The sequence below is a fragment of the Solenopsis invicta genome, chromosome 1 (genome assembly GCF_016802725.1).
Source record: "Solenopsis invicta isolate M01_SB chromosome 1, UNIL_Sinv_3.0, whole genome shotgun sequence".
Classification (NCBI taxonomy): Eukaryota; Metazoa; Arthropoda; class Insecta; order Hymenoptera; family Formicidae; genus Solenopsis; species Solenopsis invicta.
The window spans coordinates 5152495-5177808 of NC_052664.1; the positions used below are offsets into that span (position 1 = coordinate 5152495).

Consider the following 25314-nt stretch of genomic DNA (forward strand, 5'->3'; position numbering starts at 1 on the left):
ATGGTTTGTCATTCCGTTGTAGTTTTAATGAAACCCTCTTTGCGTGTGCGTAATGTGTGTGTTTGCGTGCGTGTGATCCTACGATTCGTTACTTCCGCACGCGCGCGCACACACGCACGCACATACAATCATCCACGGACATTCATACAAACCGATATACATATATGAGCAAGCATACAAGTTCAAACTAGTGTAGGTATACATGTGAGTCGATGTCATGAAAGAAACCTTCAAATATTTTTAATTTCAAAACTAGACATAGAAATGTTCCAAAAATTGCAGTTTTTCATTAGAAATGCAAGTACTACAACATATAAAAAATTCAAGCAAATCAACTAAAAACTTTTTTCATATAAATCGTGCAGGGTCCTCTGGCTTAAATTAGATTATATTTTTCGGTAAAGAGGTGCTGGAGAGGAGCGGAGATCTTTTTTCATCCAAGTGTTTGTTTAAATGCAAATAACCTGTTATTTATATTAAGTAGAGTTCAAATTACAGAGTTGATCATATGTTTACATGATAAATTTTTTAACGAATAATGACTGATAACTGAAATCTGTGAAAATCATTAGAGGATAACATATATCAAGGTCTTTTAAGGTGATTTCCTTAAAATCAATAATTTATACCAACATATGATTAACAAGAAATAAAAAATGCTATTTTTTGGTCGAAGACCTCGGTGCTAAATATTTTTATATATATCATTAAGTATTTAAAAAATTTTTTTTAATTATCAAATAATGTCTGTATAAGAGAGAGAGAGAGAGAGAGAGAGAGAGAGTTCGGAAAATTTTTAAAATTATATAATATCACACAAAGGTTGACAAGACAAGTTGAACTGTCGTGTTTATATTTATAAATAAATAATATAATAAATAATATATATTCATAAGTCGCGATTATGTATGTACAGAATCATCAAAAGTTTGGACTTTACTCTGATCATCCTCAGTAACATACCGAATATTGAAATCATATAAAAAACAATTAACGTAGAGAATTACTTATTGCTCGCATAGAAGTACTTTATTTCGCTGATATCCAAGAATAAAAAGGTATTAATCGTTAGAGACTCATTTATACCTATTTTTTATTCTTTACGTACAAAATCAGATATTTATTAATTTTACAAGATTTGAAGTAAACAGTTATAAAATAACTATTAAAATAAATTTACGTATGAATAATGATGTAACTGTCTTTAAAAAATAACTATTTAGTCTATCACAGTCATATCATAAGTATCTCAATTTAAGATATTACTTCTAGCTCCAATTTATGATTGTGTTTCAAGTTCGATAACCTGTATTACCAAGCAGTGTATAGAACTAAAAAATGTATTTAATAATTGATATAGAAATTATGTTTACTTAAAATTTTGTAAAATAAAGTTTCTTGAGATTTCCAAAATTTTCCACAAATTTTATTTAAAAAGTTAATTCTAAGTAAAAAAATTGTTAATACAGATAAAAAAAAATTGTTTTATTGTTTCTTTTTAATGTTTCTTAATCATACAAAAAAGCCACTCAAGTTTTAATTATTAAATTTGAGAAAATAATAAAAAAAAATAATATGAATCAAATGACATGAAACAACTTGTCTGCAATGCATGAATTTAACTTATTAAAAGTATAAAATTTAAAGGATGATTAAATACACTATACCAATTTAAAACGATAAAACGATAAAACGATAAAACGTTTTCTATTATTTTCTATTAGTTTCTTTTTTAATAAAAAAAACTCATAAATCACAATGTACACACGCGGGAATATAATGACATAAATGCCTTCTCACACAAAGTTGTACTGTTGAACATATATTAGAAGTATACTCGGTGCGCATGTAAGATGCACAAGAATGCCATACTTATTACTAATTGTCAATATTTTGCATTATCAAGAAAAAATAATCAAAGAAAGTTTTATCAAAAAGATAGAATTTAAATTTGAAAGTAAAATTACAAAAATTTTTTTGAGTATCACAATTTCAAAAATCCATTTTCAAGAATAAGAAGAAAAAGAAATTCCTTGAAAATTCTAAATTTTCCTGTTTTTTCCCAATAGTAAATACTAGAAATATTAAGTACGAAGATTCATTTCGACCAAAAAATGAGATTTCTTATTTAGAAATAATTTATTTATTAAAGAATAAATTGAGTTATAAACAATATAATCAGGGAAAGGCTTGTGTGTAATAAACTAAATTTTGCAGTAAGGTTTAAATAATCGAAAGATGACATGTGAATCTTTGAATCTTGTTTACAAAGTCTTAATTACAAAACGTTTCGGTTATAGCCTTTCTCAATCGTAAAAAAAAAACAATTTAATTCAAAATATTACGCTATGTGTGTCGCTGTCGCGGGAGACTTCATTGTTTCAAAATCACAAGACATTTTAACCGGTTATGAAAAAATACGGAAGTTGTGATTCCGTCAAATTGCCCGTTTGGAAGCGAGAAAATGTTTTCATTCGACATCGTGTGTCACTGACTATTAGCGCGAGGTGCTTCAATACAGTTTGATTGTCTATGTTAATAACCGTCATAAAATGTCAAACGCTCTAACAAATTAAAATTTAAAATTAAACCATAATATTCAATATATACCTCGATTAGGAGCTATGTCAAATTACAATAAAGTATGTCTAAAGTATGTACAAATTTATCGCTGTTAGATCTCGTAAACAACTGAGAAGTGTACGCGAGTCGACAATATTCCGTTGGAGGTAATAATCGCAAACTAAATATTATGGTCGACGCGGTCAACAGAGTTCTTTTAAAATATCAAAATAAGCCACGTCAAGCAATTCAGTGTCTTTATTTAAATTTATACTATTTTTTGTTCTTTAATGTGTATTGTTTCTGATATAAGTCTTTTATAAAAGTTCTTTTCAATGTCTAAAATTTGTGTATTATCCCAATCAATCGTGTGTTTTTCCTCTTTGATGTGTTCGGTGACAACTAAGTGCTGCGACAGATCTAATCTGATATTATTTTTATGTTCCTTAACTCTCGTGCCCAGCTGCCTCTTTGTCTGTCTAATATATGTCGCATCGCAATAACATATTTTGTAAATTACATTTCCCGTGACAGCGACACACATAGCGTAATGTTTTGAGTTAAATTGTTTTTTTTTTACGATTGAGAAAGGCTAAGTATAGCCAAAACGTTTTAAAATTATTGTAATTAAGACTTCGTCTTTGTAAACAAGATTCGAATATGTGTTATCGAATATATGTCATCTTTAATTGCTCGATTATTTAGACTTTATTGCGAAATTTAATTGAGTAATAAATTTTTATTAAGTAAATATATTTCATAATATATGACACCATAATATGTATATTAAGGCACTTAAGTCAAATAAGGCCCACTTAACTCTTATTTTATTTTATTCTATTTATGAGGATATTAAAATAAACTAAGAAAATAAAATCTTTATTTCAATTACTCACAAAAACAAAATATATCTCTTCCATATAATAGAATATTTGTTAATGAACAAAACAAATTTTTTTTTAACTCTGACATTGAATCTTATTATATGCTTGTAAATATAATAAAACCTGAATTAAAAATAAATTAAAAATGACAAAATAAATAAACATTATCTTCTAAATCAGTTTTAAAATTATTATTAATCACCAAAATGTAATCCCTTAATGGTTATTCTACTGTTAAATATCACAATTATCTTTAATTTTGTCTTTAATTAATCTTTTAACCTTTAGACATTTCTAAGGGAACAAAGTAGGGAAGATAATAACACAGTCTCTGTATAAAGTATGTCATGATACTAGGAGGAAGACTAGAAAAGGAAATAGAGGAGAAGAAAATAATACCTCAAAACCAGACGGGCAATGGGTATAATAGATAATCTTCGGGCAATGGGTATAATAAATACATCTTCGTGCTAAATTACTTAGTGAATAGGTAATTAAGTAGGAAAAAGAGAAAAATTTTTCGTGAACCTAAAGACAGCTTTCGACTCACAATCAATAGATAAGGAAGTGTTGGAAGGGGTTATAAGAGAGAGAGAGAGGGCTTAGAGAAGGGCTAATAGATAGATGTATGGACTTGATGAGGGAGACGAGGAGTAAGGTAAAGGTGAGAGAGAAAATAAGTGAGGTTTTTTGGACAAGTAGGGGAGTAAGACAGAGCTGTTCACTGAGTTCAGGATTATTTAATGTCCTAACAACAGACCTAAAAAAGCACACGAGAAAAGGAAGGTGGGGAGGGGTGAGGTTAAAAGGGGAAAGGGTTTATTCGTTGGCATATGCGGATGATATAGTGCTCTTAGCGGAGGAGGAGGAGGAAGGGATGAGGGCAATGTTAGCGAGACTGGAAAGATATTTAAAGGCAAAGATTGACTGTGAACGTGAAAAAATAAAAAAATGATAAGGTATAGGAAGGAAGGGAGAAGAAAGAAGGTTAGCTGGAGATGGGAGAGAAAGGGTTATCAAGGAAGTGAATAAATTTAATTACTAAGGGTATATACTTCAGAGAAATAGTAAACAGGATGAGCAGGTAAGAGATATGGCGAGGAGGGAAATGGCGGTAATGGGGCAAGTTTGAGAAATAAAGAAGAGAAAGTTTGGGAGAGGATTGAGAGAAAAGATTATGGCTGTTCAATGTTCTAGTGTAGACAGTAATGGCGTATGGGGTAGAGATTTGAATGAATGAATGAATAAATGTGCATTTATTCAGTCCTAAGGCAAGCTCTCTAAGAACAGAATCAATCACAGACAGAATTCAGCTAGAACGTAGAAAGTAAATCAATGACACTTACAAATTAAAATCGAGAAGAATTACAAGTAAAGAAAACTACGAAAATTAAACTCTAATAGACAAAAAAACAAAAAATAATAAAATAAAAGTATAATAGTTAACAATTATGATGCGAGTGGTTAGCAACCAAATATAAAGAAAAGAAAAATACAAAAATTTTAATCGTCCGCGTACAAGAGATAACAATTATGGCGAATAGCCGTTCTTCTAGCCGAGTCCTTGTCGCGCATCAGGAAACACATACCCCGATCAGGGGCAGAAGGTCTTCTGACGCGAAAAGTGCGAAGCGGAGCAAGGGAGTCAAGAGCTGCGTGAATAAAATCAGTGAGAATGGCGACCTTGTCATCCAGCACAGCAGACGAATGGAAGGAGGTCCAGTCGAGAGAGTTCAAATAGTCATAGAGCGTTTCGATATTTAAGTTAAAGAGATTGCGAACAGAGATGGCGCAAAGCAGAAGCCTGTTGAAATGGCAGTCAAGGGTGACCTTGATCGGATCATAGCAGGAAAGAAAGGAAAGAGCGTATTAGTGGCGGGACAACACAAAAGACCGACTGTTGACAAAGCAGTGGTCAATACGAGAGCGCGAAGTGGCTGTGTGATGAGTGTCGGTAAACGGGACGATAAAAAGATTAATTATTCTAATTACAAATATGTTATTGGACCGATAGTGTAACAACACAATAATAGTAAGAAAGCCTTCATCGGTCGTAGCTAGGTCTTAGTGCTTTTATTTTTATTTATGTGATTTTATATACTTTTCCGAACTCAACCAGAATGTGCGCCGAATTAATTTTCGGTCATAGCACAGCATGTCGAGTAAGAATTAGTAATATCACTATTTATATTAAATTAATTAATTTAATATAATACTTGATGCTGATTTTGCATCTATATACCCATTCCCCCCTGAAAAAACTGTAAAAATTTATTGATTGATACATAAATAAAAATAAAATCGTTAAGACCTAGCTACGACCGATGAAGGCTTTCTTACTATTATTAATTATTCTGACAGAAGTTGCGCAATGAAAAGGCGTCAAAGGTTTGGCGATTCAGGTCCGTGTTGAAGTCGCCGATCACAACCGCCACTGGAAAGGAAAGAATCCTTTCGAAATTGTTCTGGAAATTGACAAGAAAGAGATTTGGGGGTAAAAAAAGAAAGAATGAAAAGAATACAGGAGAAATACTCAAAATGTGTGCTGAGGGTAAATTGAAAAACGCCAGGGTACTTGACAAGAGGAACTGTTGAAAACTCAAGCGGGAAACAAGAGGAAGAAACTGAAAACGCAAGCGGGAAAGAAGGCTTAAAGTTTTGAGGAGAAATTGGCGGAGGGGAGAGAGAGTGAATTGGCGAGATGTTGGAAGAAGATGACGAAGAGAGCGCAAAGAGGAGGGAGGACGTGGGACTGAAAAATGGAAAGAAAGGGATTCTTTTGGGATAGAGGGATTGAAATAAGAAAGATGGAAAGAGAGGCAGAGGGGGGAGGAAGGAAGGAAAAGGGAGAGGGGGAGAGAGAGGGGGGAGTTTTCAATTTTAGCAAAAGAAAGAAAAGGGATAGGGATAAGTAAAAAGAGGAGAGATGGGAAAGGAAGAGAGGATTGAGGAGTAACAGATGGTATCAGAGGATAAAAAAGAAGAAGGGGGGAGAGAGTAACAGAATATTTAAGGAAGGGTTGGATTGAGAGCAGATGGAAGAGGATAGCGGGATATAAACTGGGGGAAGGGATAAGAGAAAAAAATTATTGGGAAAGAGAAAATAGAACTTGCAGGATGTGTGGAATCGAGGAGACGTGGGAGCACACATGGGAGAAGTGTGAGAATTGGGTAGCAAAGAGAAGTTGGAAGAAGATGGTGGAGAGTAGTGGGGAAGAATGGGGCAGGGAAAGATTGGTTAAGAAAATTGGAGATGTTTAGAGAGGGAAATTATGTAGGAGAGGAGGGAAAAGGTGAGGTGGGAAGGAGCAACAGAGAGGCTAGAAAGGAGTGTAATGTGAGAGAGAAATAGGAAGAGTGAAAAGAGTGAAAGAATAAGAGAGAGAAAGGGGGGGGATGAGTAAGTGTAAGGGAGAGAAAGAGATACCTAAAAAATCCAAAAGAGACAAGAATAAAAGTCGGTCAAAGAATTGAATTAAGAGAAATTGCGACGGAAGCGGAAGTCCCAGGTGTGCGTGTATGTACATAGGAAAATATTGTAATTAGTTGTAAGATAGATGTAAGTTGTGGCCGGGGGGAGAGGTGAGTTCTCAAGAGGAGATGATGAGAACCATGTCCTCCCCGGTGAGAAAAAATGCGGCGGACGTAGGGGCGAAAGATCCCCCCCCCCCCAAAAGATGGGGAAAGGTCCACCACGCCGCCGTCCAGCTACGCGCCCCAGAGGCATCGGCGAAGACCCCCTCCCAAATATTTCTGAAGAGGCGAGCGGGGATGGTATAAGAAACGAGATGCCGCCTTCCCCTTTTGCCGAAGGTCTCGCTTATGAGACAAGAAGCAGAAGGATGAGGCAACAACAGCACCCCAAGAGGCACAAGGGGGATGTGACATGGGGGGGCTTCACTCCTCCTACCAACGGTGCGGACGGCGGGTCGGGGCCACCCGAGGCCTCTGCTCGTCTCCCGCTCGCCGATAGTAAAGCCGGCGTGACGGAGGGCCCTTGTCTCAGGGATCCCCTGACATCTATAGACAAGAATATCTAACGTCGGCGGGGGGGGGGAGAGGAATGGCGTAATCAAGCACAATTATTCTCCCTCCCAAAGTCTCGCCAAGTGGAGGGGGCGCTCCTCGAGACGCTCAGGCGCGCTATTGCTATGCAGAGAGGAGCGCCCCACTCCGATGCATGCCCCGCCGGAGATACCGACACCCGGCGGGAGAGAGTATGGGGGTGCCAGCAGGGGTTGGCTTCCCTTATTTTGCCACCTAAACACTAAGGAAAGGAGAAGGTGAAGGTGGTGTCCCTCTCACCCACTCAAGGGTAGCCTCCGCAGCCCGGGGGAGAGAAGTTCTCTCTCCCTGGGCGGGATTAGGTTGGCGCTTGCCAATGGGTTCGGGGGGCTCTAGAAGTATGCTGCACACGTTCCTAGGGCCCCAAAGATAGGACTAGTGCAGAATACCCGGAGAGGTTTTAGTGGGTATACTCCCGCCAACATCCGGCGGGGAGAGTCTCACATAACCACTAGATCTCCCCCAAACCTGGTAGTACACGTAATATGTTTCCCCTGCGTTACAAAAAAAAAAACAAAAAAAAGATAGATGTAAGTTAGGTGTAAGGTAGATTAAGATAGCAAAGGATATATCAAGATTTGTAATCCTATGGAAAAAGAATAAATTTTCTATTCTTTAAAAATTTCTATCTATTTAGGCATAAGTTTAACTTTTCAAAAATTAGTAGCACTAAAAGTTATCTTTTGGTACAAGCCTCACACATAAAAAACAAATAACAATACTTATATTTAATTCAAATATATTTATAATACCTATATTTATTTCAAAAGTGTGTGTGTGTGTGTGTGTGTGTGTGTGTGTGTGTGTGTGTGTGTGTGTGCGCGCGCGCGCGCGCGCGTTAGTGTGTTATTTTCTATAATTAAAAAGTTGAATAATACTGTAAAATGTTAATAAATCATAAAATAATGTATATTTAATATACTTTATTGCAAATTTTTATAAAAATGTTTATATGTCTTTTCGTCACAAGTTTTGTTGTGACGAAAAGATATATAAACATCTTAAACAGATGTGTTGCTGTCTTTTCTAATTTTTCAGCCTCTTTATTTCCTATTTATTTCCTATGATACATCTTTGAAGCATATCCTGTAGGCGTAAAGCGTGTTTTGAGATAAATTCAAAAGTGAGCCTTATTGAGACTCGGCCTTCGGTTTAGGTACCTTAATTGTAATGTAAACTGTACAATTTTATATCATAAACAAAATAATTTATATAGAGCAAATTCAAAAAATAAACTGCAAAATTGTAGATATTATAAAAAAAATTAATAAGAAAGTAAATTACAAAAATAACAATTGTTTTGATATAAAGAGATACAAAGAGATACTCTATTAAGATATTAACTTACAGTCAGATTAGGCATGTGAAGATCCATTTTAAAAAAATAAGATTTATTACTCTGTAAGTAATTCATTTTGCAACCTTCTAATGATAGCTTTTCAATGGTGCATGGAAAATCTGTTATATGAATCTGTAAAAATCACATTGTAGTAAATTAAATATATATTCCTTTATAATGAAAAGAAAGAAAGGTAAAAAGAAAAGCAGATCAGATAGAATACTTTATAATATAAACATTTTAAAAACATTCTTCAATCTTTTCACATAATACAAGAACTTGATCAATTTTTAAGTATAAGTTTATGATTAACGCATAGATATTCTAGATTCTTTTCAAATTTTTTGATCATATAGTCTTTTCAAACAATTTTCTAAAATATAATATTATAGAAAAAAATTTAAATAATTTAATTGCAAATAAAAAAAATTTGAAGAACTATATTCATAAAAAAGGATGAAGTTTAAAAACTTCAAAATAAAAAATAAAGTTTTATCCTATCATTATTGTATAAGAAAGTATACAATAATAATAAATTATACAATTCCTTTTAAATATGATATTATAATGGTAAAAATATTATTTATTATTACATATAAATTATAAACACATATTTTTAAATTGTTTTCCACATCAATATTTATCAATATTACTATAAACAAAGTATTTTTTAAATAACAAATTATTTACTTATTACTTTTAATGCTTAAATTATTATTTGTTCATTATTTATTACCTTGAAGATGACAACGCCTAATGCTCTAATGTTAAAAAGTATATGTGAATAAAAAATCATGTGTCAATTTTTTTTAAGTTAAAAAATCTTTTTCAAAATAAGAATACAAAGAGATAATATAATATTGTACATTTTTATATGTATCATAAAATATACCTTATCTCCATTGATGTAATATTCTTCAATGATCAATTCTTTGAGTTGATCGCACAAAGTTTTCACATTATTAAAGAATTTTTGTGTGAGAGATGAACATTCACGAGAATTCAAATTGCCACGTATTGCTAAACTCATTGTTATCGGTTGCAAAAACTTCATGTAATGATTTAAGTCATCTAGAAATATAGACTTTGTTCGAAAATCCACTCTTCTCCACAAAGTTCTGTCTTGTGTTAACTGTGCAAATCTCTGACAACATCTACGAAGAGAAATCAATTATAAAAATTATAGTAAAGAAAGCACCACAAGACACGTAGTGAGTATAGATAGATATGCAACTTACAAACTGACTGCCATGAGATCCTGTGGATACAGGTATTTCAATATATTAAGCAAAACATCGTCTGAGAACTCCAGAATATTCAAAGATGCCGTTGTTCCATTTAGATTTGCAGCTTCAAGTTTTATACGTTTCGTCGAACCATCTGAACTACTAGATGGTTCGGGAGAAAGAGATTTACTACGCTTTATTTTCATCTTCTATCTGTTAAAAACCAAGAAAGAAAATATACACATAGTATGATCAGAAAAAGATCGAACTTTTGTAATAGCGTCTTAACTAACACATGAAACGTATTACAAGTGACACTAGCTAGCGGAAACCTTCAAGCACAACATTGTTTCGTGCATTACACTTGTTACCATTATTAGTATTCGAGGTACAATAGGTTGGGGTAAACATGTGTAATCTCTCATCGGATTTTTAACAAAAATAAAAAAATTGGCAAGAATAGTGTGAAAGTACTGGATAATAAATATTCTTTCATAAATGCAGAATTTCAGAAATGCTACTTATCTAACAAGGAAACCTTCAAAAGTGTCCGCCTCAGATTTAAACGAGTTTTTAATATGTTGTAATACAGATACAAATAAAGGACACGTATTTTTTTATATGTGCCTAATCTCGCTTTTAGGAGGTAAAACTCCCCTTTGAAGAAAATCGGTTTTTTTCTTTCGAAGCGTATATCGTCGAAACTATAAAAGATAGAGAAAAATGTTTTAAATGAAAGTTGAATGGAGAGTACTTTATAACAAAAAAAGCAAAAAAAAAACACTTAAAAAAATTTTTCTCAATACTTTCCCTCATCACTTACCTATTTTTTTTCAAAATTTTTATTTTGTTTTATAAGCAAAATAAAGCTTATTTTATTATGAATTCAACGGTATATGATAAAGTTATGACGCAACATTTCTATTTTCTAAAAATAATTAAAAACTCATAACGCATGATACGCGCACCCATCCGTGTACTATAGAAGTGTCCCCCTTCGATTTTGACGAGCGTTTAATACGTTGTAGTACAGATTAAAATAAAGGATACGTATTTTTCTATATGTGCCCTAATGCACTTTTAAGGGTAAAACCCCTTTAAAAAAAATCTCTTTTTTTTTTAAGCATGTATCGTAGAAACTATAAGAAATAGAGAAAAATGTTCTAATTGAATTAAATGGCTTGAAAAGTACTTTATGACAGTGATTAAAAAAATTTTCTTAAATTTTTTTTTACATTTTCTCTTACACTTATCTATTTTTTAAACTTTTATTTCTTTTTATAAGCAAAATAAAGGTTATTTTATTACAAATTCAATGGTATATGACAAAGTTACGATGCGACCTTTCCATTTTCCACAAATAATTAAAAACCACTCCATAACGCATGGTACACCTATCCATCCGTGCGTTCAATATTATTTTACAATAAAACGGATTTGTCTTATTTGACATTGACTACGCGAAAAAGCATTGAGGACAAATCAATACAATAAATGTTGAAATAAGAATTTTATAATAATAATAATAATAGTAGTTATAATAAAATAATAGCGACTTCTTTTAAACCGCTAAAATTAGTCAAATTTTTTAAATAATATGTCACAGTACAAAAAACAAATTATGAGTAAAAAAATTATTATTTATTCATAATTTGTTTTTAATTGCAAATATTTCTTTTGGTTACTTCAAAATAAAATGACACCACACTGAAGTATAACAACAATGACGATGTTGTAAGATACTAATTTTTTGTGTACAAAATAATATAATTAATATAAGTTAAACATTTATTTACTGATCTACATGATTCGATTAGAACATTTGTTCTTTACAACCTTTTACAAAAAGACTTGGTTTACAAAAAATTATTACTCACCCATACCTTTACTATCTAATGCCAGCTCATCAACTAACAAGAGAACTAACATAAAACTAATTTAAAAATTAGTTAAAAATTTCACCTTTTATAGTGCATTTATACAATTTAATTTGTGTTTATTATATACAAAATTTGATTAGTATAAAAATATACATAACAACGCCACTTGGCGCGTACGCTTTGGATCATTTCTTATATTAAAATTTAATTTTTATGTCTCGGTAGTGTTGATCTTAATATGTATACCTACATTCAAGTATTACATAAATGTTTTGCTCGATAAGTGCGATTTTATGATATTTACGCAGACTGTCTTCGAAATGATTTCGTCTCCTATTACGAAAAAATACGAGAAAAACATAATGCGTGAGCGCACGTACCATATGCTTCTAGAGAAGTTTTTAAATGTTTTTGGAAAATAGAAAGGTCGCATCATAAAATAATCTTTATTTTGCTTATAAAAAAAAAAAAATAAAAATTTTGAAAAAATAGGTAAGTAGTGAGGAAAAATATAAAATAAATTTTTTTTAATTTTTAAAATCACTGTTATAAAGTACTCTTCAAGCCATTTAACTTTCAATTAGAACATTTTTCTCTATTCTTTATAGTTTCTACGATACAAGCTTCGAAAGAAAAACACCGATTTTTTTCAAGAGTGTTTCATCCTTAAAAGTACATTATGGCATGTACAAAAAAATACGTGTCCTTTATGTTGATCTGTACTACAACGTATTAAACGCTCGTCAAAATCAAAGGAGGACACTTCCGTAGTATACAAACGGGTGCGCGTATCATACGTTATGGGGTGATTTTTAATTATTTTTGAAAAATAAAAATGTCGCATAACTTTATCATATATCGTTGAATTCGTAATAAAATAAGCTTTATTTTGCTTATTAAAAAAAATAAAAATTTTTAAAAATAAATAAGTGGTGGGGGAAAGTATTAAAAAAAATTTTTTTTAATTGTTTTTTTTTTTTGTTGTTATAAAGTACTCTTCAAGCCATACAACTTTTATTTAGAACATATTTCTCTATCTTTTATAGTTTCGACGATATACGCTTTGAAAGAAAAACAATTTTCTTCAAAGAGATGTTTCACCTCCTAAAAGTAAGATTGAGCACGTATAAAAAAATACGTGTCCCTTATTTTTATCCGTATTACAACATATTAAAAGCTCGTTTAAAGTCTGAGGCGGACACTTCCGAAGGTTTCCTTGTAAATAAAAAAAAAAATGATATAAATTTATAAGCAAATATTGAGTTCTTGTATCATGGATACATATTCTTAATACTTGAACTCAATTAGGCTTTTCATTATTTACGTTTTTACATTTAATATTAAATAATTAACCTCTGTATTATTTTTATTTTTAATTTTAAATTTTATCACTGTTCTTTTAAAATTGACGGTCTACTTTAAGATAATTAACATGTACAAAAATGCCATTATTTGTATATTTATTTTGTATTTATTGTTTATATAGTATTGGTAGTTTATATGACCTTACAAATTCATTTCGATAATACTGTTATTTCGTCTCATTTTACTGTTAACCATCGCACAAAACGGAATTTAATTTATCGATGTTATTTGATGTTTGATAAATGTAACTTGTATTTTCCTCTGCATAATTTTAATATTATATTGATGCTCGTTGACAAAGGTGATGAGTTGTGCTTCATATAGATTTTAAGGTAACATTTTTGATTAGTATCTCTTACATAAATTTGTTTTCTAGTTCGATATTTTATTTTCACACAATCTATAAATCTCGTGCTAATGTAACGTGAGGAAGAGTACGAAGATGTTCTTATTACCTTATCTTTGAAAGACTGTTCAATTTGGAATATGTATGCTGATGATAGTCCAAAAAGAAGCGTCTATGGATTTAAAATAAATATATTAAAATTTTAATTTGGAAATTTTGCTGCGCACTGCTTACCGTGCTACGCTCTCAGCAACCATTTGCTTACTTTTTTTGGAAAAAAATCTCTAAATTTTATTGAGTTTGAAGTAAATTTAAACACACATTCCTTTTCAAAAATAACGTGTTTGTATTTTTCGCTTCAAACTCAATAAAACTTCCAGAGACATTTTAGTTTTGTTAAAAATTCGACGAGAGATTAGTATATGTGTATACTCCAATTGCTGTAGCTCAAGTAGCTCATATTAATAATGGTAGCGTAACACGCGGCATTGTGTTTGTGAAAGTTGACGCTAACTTGTCATTTGTTGGAGAATTCCATATGGAATGTTCCATATACTGGTTGGTGTGCTATAAAAGTTCAGTGTCTTTTTTAATACAATACCCTATGATCAGAAAGTACCGGGAATTTTTAAATAAAACAAAATAGAGTTAAATTTCAGGCAAATTTATTTTATCTCCTTCAAAATATGATCCATCTGAAGCAACACACATGTGCCAACGCTTGACCCAGTCCTCCATGCATCCCTGGTAGGCCGACGAAGGGATGGCCTTTAGTTCCCTCGTCGCATTCTCTTTGATCTCCTCGATCGACTGAAATCTCTTTCCACGAAGTGGCAACTTCAACTTGGGGAACAAAAAAAAGTCGCACGGGGCCATATCAGGTGAATACGGTGCTTGCTTGATGGTATTTACTTGATGTTTGGTCAAATAATTCAGTATAATTCGGGCTCGGTGCGATGGTGCGTTATCATCATGCAAAATCCAAGAATCCATACCCAAAACATCAACCACAATATGCTGTGCCGTTCCATATGCAATGCCAAGTTCACTAGACATCTCTCTTAAGCTGGTATGACAATTTTCAAGCAGCATTTCTTTCACTTCACGTTTTCATCGGTGTTCGACGTCGATGGACGTCCGGAACGAGGGAAATCTTCCACCACCGTACGACCACTTTTAAAGTCTTTATACCACTCGTATGCTCTTGTTTTTGATAGAGCAGATTCGCAAAATGCTTTTTGCAACATTTTCAGTGCATCGGCACACGAAATTTCGTTCGCAACACAAAATTTCAAACAAACTCTTTGTTCAACAAAATTATTCATGGTAAAATGCGGCAAAATGAAAAAAGTTGACTGATGTAAACAAACGCCAGGCAGACACTAATGATCGGATGGCACTAAAACCTGACAGATGTGCGTCTTAAGGTCGTACCAACATAAGAAAAAAAAATAAACCGGTTCCCGCATGCGCGGTACTTTTAAATAAAAAATTCCCGGTACTTTCTGATCATAGGGTATGTAAAAATTCAATATTTTAATCAAAAAATCATTGATGTATAAAAAAGTGTGTTCAAAACATTTCATTATTCTACAATTTAGAGAAAATACAATCTTTTTTTATCATACAAGGGTGGCCTGATAAGTAGTAGGATTTGAAACGGAAACGCAATATTCAGCAAAACCGATTTTACCATCTTATTTCTCAGAATATAAATATTGCATTTTATAATTATTTGATATTGACAAAAATATAATCCGTTGATAATTTAAAGAAATAAAGATTTGTAGTTTATTCATGCTCTTTTTAACCTTAAACACATAAGTGGGTCTGAGAGACCCCATATGAAGTTTCGAACGCTTGCTGTGTGAAGACGGAATGAGATAGAAGGTTCGGACTAGGACATAAAAAAAGTATGAAATCTCCTCTTTGGATTGATATGATTAATCAATCTTTTTTGTCAACTAGAATTCGAACGGCATAGCAGCAAAGTTTTGTTAGAGTCTGCAGGATTACCATTGTGTGTAAAACTTTTCGTGAGTAATCTTATGTAAAAAAAACTGGGCGAAACACATTTGAACTGATCCGTTCGCGTATGTTACTCTGTCTAAAGTTAAAATACTATAGTGCCTGTAATACTAAAGAAAGGATTTTTGCATAGAATCTAAAATATATTATGAAACACATCAATTTTCAATTTTAGACATCTTGAATTTATAAAAAATACTTCATATTTGCCTTGTTACGTAAGTATATTTTTTAATAAAAATAGCAGTGACATAATTTTTTTTTTAAATATGACTCTTTAACTTTAAAACGCCGTATTGTAAAGTCTTTAAAAGTTTTTTGTTGCAAAAATATAATTTTTTTAGAAAAAGTGGATTTTTAGACACCCAAAAATACCTCTAAAATAAATACCTATAAAATATTCTCCTTGTTATATAATTTTACTTTTTAAAAGAAATGACAATACCATAATTTTTTTTTAAAGTATGACTCTTTAGTTTTAAAACGTCGTATTTGATAGTACTTAAGAGTTTTTTTTATTGCGGAGAAATGACTTTTTAAAGGAAAAGTGGATTTTTGAACAATTTCTAATTTTTGCTTAATGGTTTTCCTTTTATAACTTAACAATAAGTCATTTTTCGGCAATATCGATTATGCAGTCACATTTCTGAGATTCTAAACTTTCATATAAAAAAAAGATTGTTAAAAAATGTTGATTAGAACCAAAGTTATAACTTCTCAAAGTTGAAAAAGTCTTCCAGACTCAAAAATGTGTTTACATATTTTACGGGATCGGTGTGTTTAAGGGTTAAGAAAAAAAAGTTTTCTAATGTTAATATATGAATTAAAATTACATTTACTTAACTTTTAAATAATGTTTAAAGTATTGGTTCTTCTCTTAATTGTAGTAAATTGAAATATTTAAATTCAGATTTAATACATTATATGTAATATTTATTGAAGTCTAGTATCATAAAACAAGATAGTTTTAAACCAGACTTTGGATCATGTTTTGTTTTGCGCACTCTGTGTACAAACTTTGTGATCGTATAATTTTCTTTAATTCTTTCGTGCCAAGTGGCACATATGTGCCAAATATTCAAAAATTTATCTTTCACAAAAATAAAAATAACAACTTTTTGCTAAACTCATTTTAAAGATAAAGAATAAGATTCTGCACAAAAAAATCAACATCCGTAGAAACTTACCCTCTTGATTTGCATACTGTACCAAAAATTCTTAAAATAGGATAAAAATGAGAAATGCATATAACTTCCATAAAAATTAAGATAATGTTTTTTCTGGGTTCATTTTAAAGGTCAATGTAAAGGTCCTATTTATACAAAAAATCGCTATTTACTTTTAAAAAGGCAATATAATAAAAATGTAAAATTTTCTTGTATTTGAATAAATTTATATTTCAAATATTTTTGGGATCACACATTGATTATAAATCTGTAATCAAACTTTCAAAATTCAATATGGCAAATAAAATTACTAAATTTTGTTAGATTTGAGAGTGATATTTTGATCCGCTATATTGGATCTGCCATTTTTAATTTTATAATTTTTGATCACAGATTTATAATCAACGACCCTATAAACCTCTAGTAGACATAAATTAGATGCTGATTATTCCTAATAAAAGATTAGACATTAGGGTAAAATAATTATTTTAAATAATATTTAAGAAAAAATTAAGTCTTATGAAAAGGAGAATTTTAAGTGTACTCTGCACTCAAAACAAAAAACGGTTTAGTCTAAAGCCACTCTATCTTATAGTAAAAAAATTTTATATAGTAAATTCAGATTTAATTTTAAAAAATTTTGGTAAATATTTCTTTAAACTCACGTTTACAAAATTAAGAAAGTAATAAATATATAAATAAGACTTACAAAAAATTTATAAGACTTATAAGAAAATTACTTATAAAAGATAAATATTTTTCAAAACAGTTTATTAACAAAGTATAATTAAAGGCCAAGACGAGCAAGACGGTTATTGATTTAAATAATTTATTAAAATCTAACAAGATTTCAAGTGCGGTACGTTTCGGTCTAATTTGATCTTCTTCAGCAGCAAAAATAACATTAAACTGTCATAATAAAGAATTCGCACGGTATATAGCGCATGTCAAAAAACCACACGTTGTAGATAACATTAAACTGTCATAATTAAGCATTCACATGGTATTTAACGCATGTCAAAAATTCATCCGTTGTGTCATTATGTGTAAGGATGTACATAGCTAATTCTACGGTGCCCCACGAGATCAGTCTAGAAACCCTCTAATAAGAGTCGCGACACGAGGGGACCACTTTTGATTGGTCCAACATATTTGATCAAATGCCTATATTCGTATCTTTCTAAATGTTGACTGCTTTCATTTTAAAGAACACAGTCGACACTTTTAACACAAAGCGACACACTTCACTTTCCATTTTTTTCGACCATACTACTACTCCTTCCTACAAAAGTCAGAGTGGTGTCGCGATTAGAGGGTTTAAGTCCTTGTACGATTATCATGTAATTAGTCCAAGTAAAATCATTGTTATGTGACATCTCAGAGTGTCGTGTTTAAATTATATTACAGTAAATATATATTGTGCCCGTTTGTATTTGTACCGTGCAATGTTGTGTACACGACTCTCAGTTTATCATATTTCAAGAAACATATACTTGAATAGAATTAATACATCCGAATAAAAACAAAAAAATTTTAATTTGTAGTAAATAGTGCACTGTTTACAACATAAATAACATATTTCTCAATTTAAGTAATGACGTATAGTATATTAGCAGGTAACTTCATGATTCAGAAATTCTGAGTTCAAATTCTAATAGTAAATGTACTTTTTCAAGCCTTTGTGAAGTTAACACCTCATTTTTCTGCACCGCAAGTTTTTATGCAAGTTCTACTTGAACCCTCAATAGTTCTAGAATTCCTGATAGTTTATAACAATAGTTCCGCCGAAATAACATTAAAAATGATAATTTGAAAATATGAGGTGCCAACTTTGGGTGAAGAACTCTCAACAAGATGGTACTTTGCTTTTGTAGTGCGATGCCAACGTGCTAGTTTAAAAATTGTTTAAATATATACATAGGTCGGAACTATTAATGTAATGTATTGAGAACTTTAGAACTTTTCGAGAACTAAAGAATCCATAGTAAAAAACAATTTTTTCGACACTTGAGGTGCAGATAAAAAAATTAATTAAATAATTTTTTTAAAATATTTAATGACCAAAACTATTGTTTATACTTATTGAGAACTCTAGAACTCTTCGAGAACTATAGAATTCCATAGTCAAAAACAATTTTTTCGACACTTGAAGTGCGGATAAAAAAATTAAATAATTTTTTAAAAATATTTCATGACCAAAACTATTGTTTATACTTATTGAGAACTCTAGAACTCTTCGAGAACTATAGAATTCCATAATCAAAATCAATTTCTTCAAAACTTGAGGTGCCACCTCAAGTTGGCACCTCATATTTTCAAATTATTATTTTTAATGTTATTTCAGCGGAACTATTGTTATAAACTATCAGGAACTCTAAAACTATTAAGGGTGCAAATAAAACTTGCATAGAAACTTGCAGTGCAGAAAAATGAAGTGCTAACTTCACAGAAACCTTTTTCAAGGTAATATATACATTAAAAATCAATTTAAATATTTAATTCTAATTATTAATTAAGTAAAATTATCATATATTGCTTTATACATACATCTTTTACACATCTTCTGGAAGTAATAATTCTAAAACTTTAAAGCAATGCTGGAGTTGAATGTATATGTAAATATTTTTGAATAGATAAATCTTTTTATTGAAGACACAGATTAAAAAATCTTCCTACAGAATGAAAGTACAGACACTAACAAAGAATGCAAGCTACAATTTGAAAAACAACAAAAAATTATAAAAATAGTTTTGTTAGTCAACATTTGCTATGCATGGAAATTTAAGACATTGTATGTATAAGATAAGCATAGTGCACCCTTGGAATTACAAAGAATACTGTGCTTTTAGAATAAGTCTAGAAGTTTCAGTATAACAGAAATTCTTTTTTGAAAATTTCATATGTAAATTGATATGCTGAATCAGTTTGAAAAGTAACAAAGCAGTAATTGTGTAACATGATAATTGTGTATCTGTTGGATATTATTTTTTCATTGATTAACACTAAAATTTAAAAAATCATTATAGCTTTAACTCTATAAAAAAACTTGATGAACAACATGGATCATGATTTAAATAACTGACAATAAATCCGATAACTTCATTATTATGCCTTGCATTAAATATATTAGACACAATTTCTTCTAAATTACATAGACAGAATACTCTGATAGGATACCGTTATTTAAATAAGCTTAACAAAATTGTCAAATCACGAAAAGATATAAGCTCTTGATCTCTTAATAACAATGTAGTGTACAAAATAAACTGTACTAATTGTGACTCGTCTTACATAGGACAATCAAAAAACAAAATTAAGAGTCTAAAAAAACACATTAATAATATAAAATTAGAGCTATCCAAACACATGGTAATAACAGAACATAAGATGTCACACAATCACATATTTGATTGGGGTAAAGTAGACATATTAGACAAAGAATCCAATTATCACAAAAGATTAGTCTAGTGATGATTCACATAAAAAAACAAAGAAATGAAATTAATTAATTTCAATAACGACACTAAACTTTTGAACAATTTTTACTTTAAAACCTCCTCATTTTTTATTCTCGCCGTCCATGGCACTCTGAGGATCCTACAATACAATCATATTTCAAAGGCTTCTAGCTTGTTGATAGCACTCACTTTCTGAACCCTTCACTCCATAAAAAAGCACCGACCAAATATAGCATTTCACGAATCTTATTCTCAAATCAAGATCAAAATCCGAACAGGTAAACACTCGTCTAAATCTTAAAAATATCTGTCGAGCCTGCTCTATGCGACATTTTATTTCATTGTCTGACATCCAGTCCTCAAACAAACATGTTCCAAGATATTTAAATTTATTAACTCTTTCTATGGGCCTTGTATCAAATGTTATGCTGGAGTTATTGAATACATTCAAGTCTCTTGTTACGATTATAAATTTCATCTTTTTGGTATTGATGTTTAAACCCATTGACTTACTGTGTTGTCTTATCACATTAACCAGATGTTGTAGATCATCTATATTGCCAACAATTAAAACCGTGTTGTCGGCGTATCGAATGTTGTTAACCCACATTCCATTAACCTTAAACCCCATTTTCTTGTCTTCCAAGGTTTCTTAAAAAATTGCTTCTGAGTATAAGTTGAATAGGAGTGGCGACAGCACGCATCCTTGTCACATTCCTTTCCTAATTTGTATGGAAGTGGACATGTCGTTATTCACTTTCACCCATGTAGTTTGATACCAGTACAGGTTTTCAATACATTGGATGTCTTTTTGATCTATGTCAAGTTTTTTGAAGAGTAGCATTAATTTATGATATTGTATCCTATTAAATGCTTTTTCGTAGTCTAAGAAACACAGACATACATCTTTTTTTTGGTCATAGTTTTCTGGTCAAGCACTTGCTTGGTGACTAATGCTTTCCTTGTAGCTAACTCTTGTCTAAACCCAAACTGTGAATCGCTTATGTCTCTTTCACATTTTTTTATAAATCCTCTGATGTATTATCTTTAGGAATATATTTAGGATATGACTCATTAAACTAATGAGCCTATGGTCCTCATATTTCCTTGCGTCGATCTTCTTAAGCAAGGAGATAAAAGTGGAGGTTGGCCATTATTCAGGGTAATAACCACTGTAAATAAATGACGTTAAGGGTAATAACCACTATAAATAAATGACGTTAAATATTTTATGTAGTGCTGTAATGCCCTCTCATTCAAGAGCTCAAGTATTTTTGATGGAATCCTGTCCGCCCCAACTGCCTTGTTTTTTGAACTTTATATAGCCTTTTTTTTTCTTCTTGGTGATTGAGAGATTAGGTCAGTAATTTCATTCTCCTTCATGAGATTAATATTATAATTTTTTATCTTCACTTTTTTCAACTTGACCTTCTTTTGTCACCTTAATATTTTATTTTTATATATTTTGAGCTTCAAAATAAATATTATTTTTATTGTATTCAATAAAAATATTGTTTAATATATTTTAAAAATATATTTTATTACTTAGTTTATTTTATAGTTAACTTCTTCTCCATGGGGCACGTCTAAATTCTATTATTACTGCTTACTGTGTCATTTTGAAGCCAACTTTTTCAAATGCTCTTTTAAGTTGTGTCGCTGCTAAAACATTAATTATTAACGTAAAACAGTATTATAAAAACTGTTATACCATCTAATAGAAGACATTTTGTAATTTGTATTCATGTTTTAAAAAAGTTTTATTTTCATCTTTTGTTAAAAAAATATTACCCCAAATTGAAATGACATGCTAGTATTTGGACTTTACTATTATAGTATTAGACTTTACTATTATAAGAGAATTTTTTGGGATCTGTCCCAAAGAGAACTTACGTTTAGGAAATTAACATGAGAATCAAAAGATTAAAGAATATTTATAAAAAGTATTTTCTGGCAGTTAAAATGAAATTTACTTCTCTTTTAGGCTGCATTAGGAATCATCACCCATATACTCCAATGTGTCACTTAATACATGTTTAATATTTAATAAACAAGAATAAAAGCTGCTTTCCTTTTAGGAGATATAAATTAACATAAAATTAACACACTTGAGCACAATTTATTACAACTGAATGAAACATAATATGCATAGTATACGTACATACAAACTATTGATACCTAACCTTACAAGATTTATTTTAAAAGGAAATGAGTTATAAATCTTAACGTAAAATATAAAAGATTATAAAATATGATTATAAAATACATAATACCCTTGTAATCTTTTATGGTTAACTGTGATCAACAAACAATTCAAACAGATACATGTCTAAAAGATGTCTTTAAAATATTTTTTTAAACATGCATTGTTATTTAGGAGCAAGCTATGTAAATTATTATAAGCTAGATAACACAATAAAAGGAAAAAGGGATTAAGTTATAAGAATGTATCCAACCTTAGTATTAACAAAATAAAAACATATAATATTAAAAATTTAAAAACTGAATATAATTTTTACTATATTTCTAAATCTTCTATAATTCATAAATTATTATTTACATAGATGATATGTAAGACAATGTTACACATAATGTAAATTATTTATATTTTATGTGCAAATATCTAATCCTACTCCTAATATTGTTCAAGAATTCTAAAGTATAATAAATAATAAAAAATACAGGCAATAGTAACAAAGAATAACAGTTAAACATGTTAAATAAGGAAAACATAAAGCATTCTTTCTCTTCTTTCTGTCTGAGACTTGATTCTCTTAGCAAAATTATAATGTCGATTGTGTTTGAAACAAATTATAAATGAAAAGTAATGTGTGTTGATTTGTATCAAAAGTGTCAACTGTGTTCTCTAAAAAAAAAATCAAAAATAATATATGGGATCACTTGAATATTAAAACCTTTTGTTTTGTTTTTAAACACAGTCCTAATGTTTAACTAGAAACAAGTAATAAACTGTAGCCATCTTATGATAGAAATTCATAAAAAAATAAACTATTTAAAAACATCAAACAGCACATATATTAGAGTATATATTTATTAAATATTTTATTATATATTAATTAAATATTTTACTATCGCAGAAATCTTGCATTTAAAATTCTGTAATTTCATTAATTTTTATTGGATTATACATTCAAGACATTCAATACTTTAATAAAATGCAAAAAAATAAGTAATTGTTTTTCAAAGTTTTCAACTACTATCTCCCCTTAAAATATAGAAATACAATTACTGTATATTTCAACATATGCTTAATGACAATGATTAAACTTTTGGCTGGGATTATACGAAGCTTTCAGTAATTACTTTCAAGTGTGAATGCAAAAGACAAAGTTACCTAGTTTAAAATTCGCTATCTTCATAAATATTTTTTTCTCTCTCCCTCTTTTTCTTTGGACTTTTGTTTTATATACAAGATAGGAATACCTACATATCAATATGGATTTCTGTACATATAAACTAAATCATTACGCATCACGCACAAACCTTCTCTGTCGCACTTACCCGACAAACTTTTTTAATAAAAATACGTAAATTTGCTTAACACAGCGTCACTTTCAAAGCCAATTTGTATTTGTATTGCACAAGTAAATATGCAAAATCGAACAAAAGCCACAAACACAAGAAATGTTACACTGACTTTTCGTGATTAACGGAATATACCATTGTTGCGTTTCTCAAGGGTCGACGAAAGCTCCGAATCGATTTTGGAGACCTCGTGTGATGGAAACTCGAAGTAATTCGGGATATAATGGCTGCCAACCACAGAGTTCTATATTACCATCACAAAATTCTATACTGAGGGTCGATTGTGACCTCAGTGAAATTAGCCGGGCAACTTCAACGTATCGAACTTTAATTAATTGCATTTGTTTGGTGGTCGTTTGGTGATCTTTGGTAGTCTAGTCCGATCGTTTGGTGGCTAGTCGTTTTCCTGTAAAATAAAGAAGTAATTTTCGGTGTGAAGTTAGCCGGACAATTTTTATTTTTCAACCGATTTAACTCAAACAGGGCTCATTCGACGCGGAATCATTTGGTGGTCACGAATATCGCGATGAAAACGTTTGGTGGTCAATCGTTTTCCCGGAAAATAGAAAAAACCGTACGCTCACGCCATGGGTTGCATGAAAACGTGACCTAAGCTGTGTAATTTGATGAATAAATATTATTTTTTAACCGATTTAACTCAAACAGGGCTCATTCGACACGGAATCGTTTGGTGGTCACGAATATCGCGATGAAAACGTTTGGTGGTCAATCGTTTTCCCAGAAAATAAAAAAAACCGTACGCTCACGCCATGGGTTGCATGAAAACGTGACCTAAGCTGTGTAATTTGATGAATAAATATTATTTTTCAACCGATTTAACTCAAATGGGGCTCATTCGACGCGGAATCGTTTGGTGGTCAAATGTTTTGTTGAAAAATATATGTACAAAACCCATATGCCCACTTTTTTGTTCAAATCGTTTATGAACAAAAAAGTGGGCATATGGGTTTTGTACATATATTTTTCAACAAAACAGTTAACCACCAAACGATTCCGCGTCGAATGAGCCCCGTTTGAGTTAAATCGGTTGAAAAATAATATTTATTCACCAAATTACACAGCTTAGGTCACGTTTTCATGCAACCCATGGCGTAAGCGTACGGTTTTTTTTATTTTCCGGGAAAACGATTGACAACCAAACGTTTTCATCGCGATATTCGTGACCACCAAACGATTCCGCGTCGAATGAGCCCTGTTTGAGTTAAATCGGTTAAAAAATAATATTTATCCACCAAATTACACAGCTTAGGTCACGTTTTCATGCAACTCATGGCGTGAGCGTACGGTTTTTTCTATTTTCCGGGAAAACGATTGACCACCAAACGTTTTATTCATCGCGATATTCGTGACCACCAAATGATTCCGCGTCGAATGAGCCCTGCTTGAGTTAAATCGGTTGAAAAATAAAAATTGTCCGGCTAACTTCAC

General features: G+C 31.0%; 1 protein-coding gene across 6 annotated transcripts in view; it reads right to left on the reverse strand.

Moving 5' to 3' along the window:
- Positions 1–24054, reverse strand: part of LOC105205059 — a 41143-nt gene extending 17089 nt beyond the window's left edge. Inside the window, exons 1-5 of one of the 6 annotated variants that reach the window (XM_039453917.1) lie at positions 23842–24054; positions 20833–21491; positions 10089–10289; positions 9743–10004; positions 8860–8982 (exon numbers count right to left, since the gene is read on the reverse strand). In XM_039453917.1, coding sequence (XP_039309851.1) covers positions 8860–8982; positions 9743–10004; positions 10089–10282 — 579 coding nt within the window. In that variant the 5' untranslated portion in view covers positions 10283–10289; positions 20833–21491; positions 23842–24054. Of the gene's footprint in view, positions 1–8859; positions 8983–9742; positions 10005–10088; positions 10290–20832; positions 21982–23841 lie in introns of those variants that run through there. The other 5 variants (XM_039453871.1, XM_039453816.1, XM_039453728.1 and 2 more) reach the window with 5 other exon arrangements.
- Positions 24055–25314: the final 1260 nt, after the last annotated feature.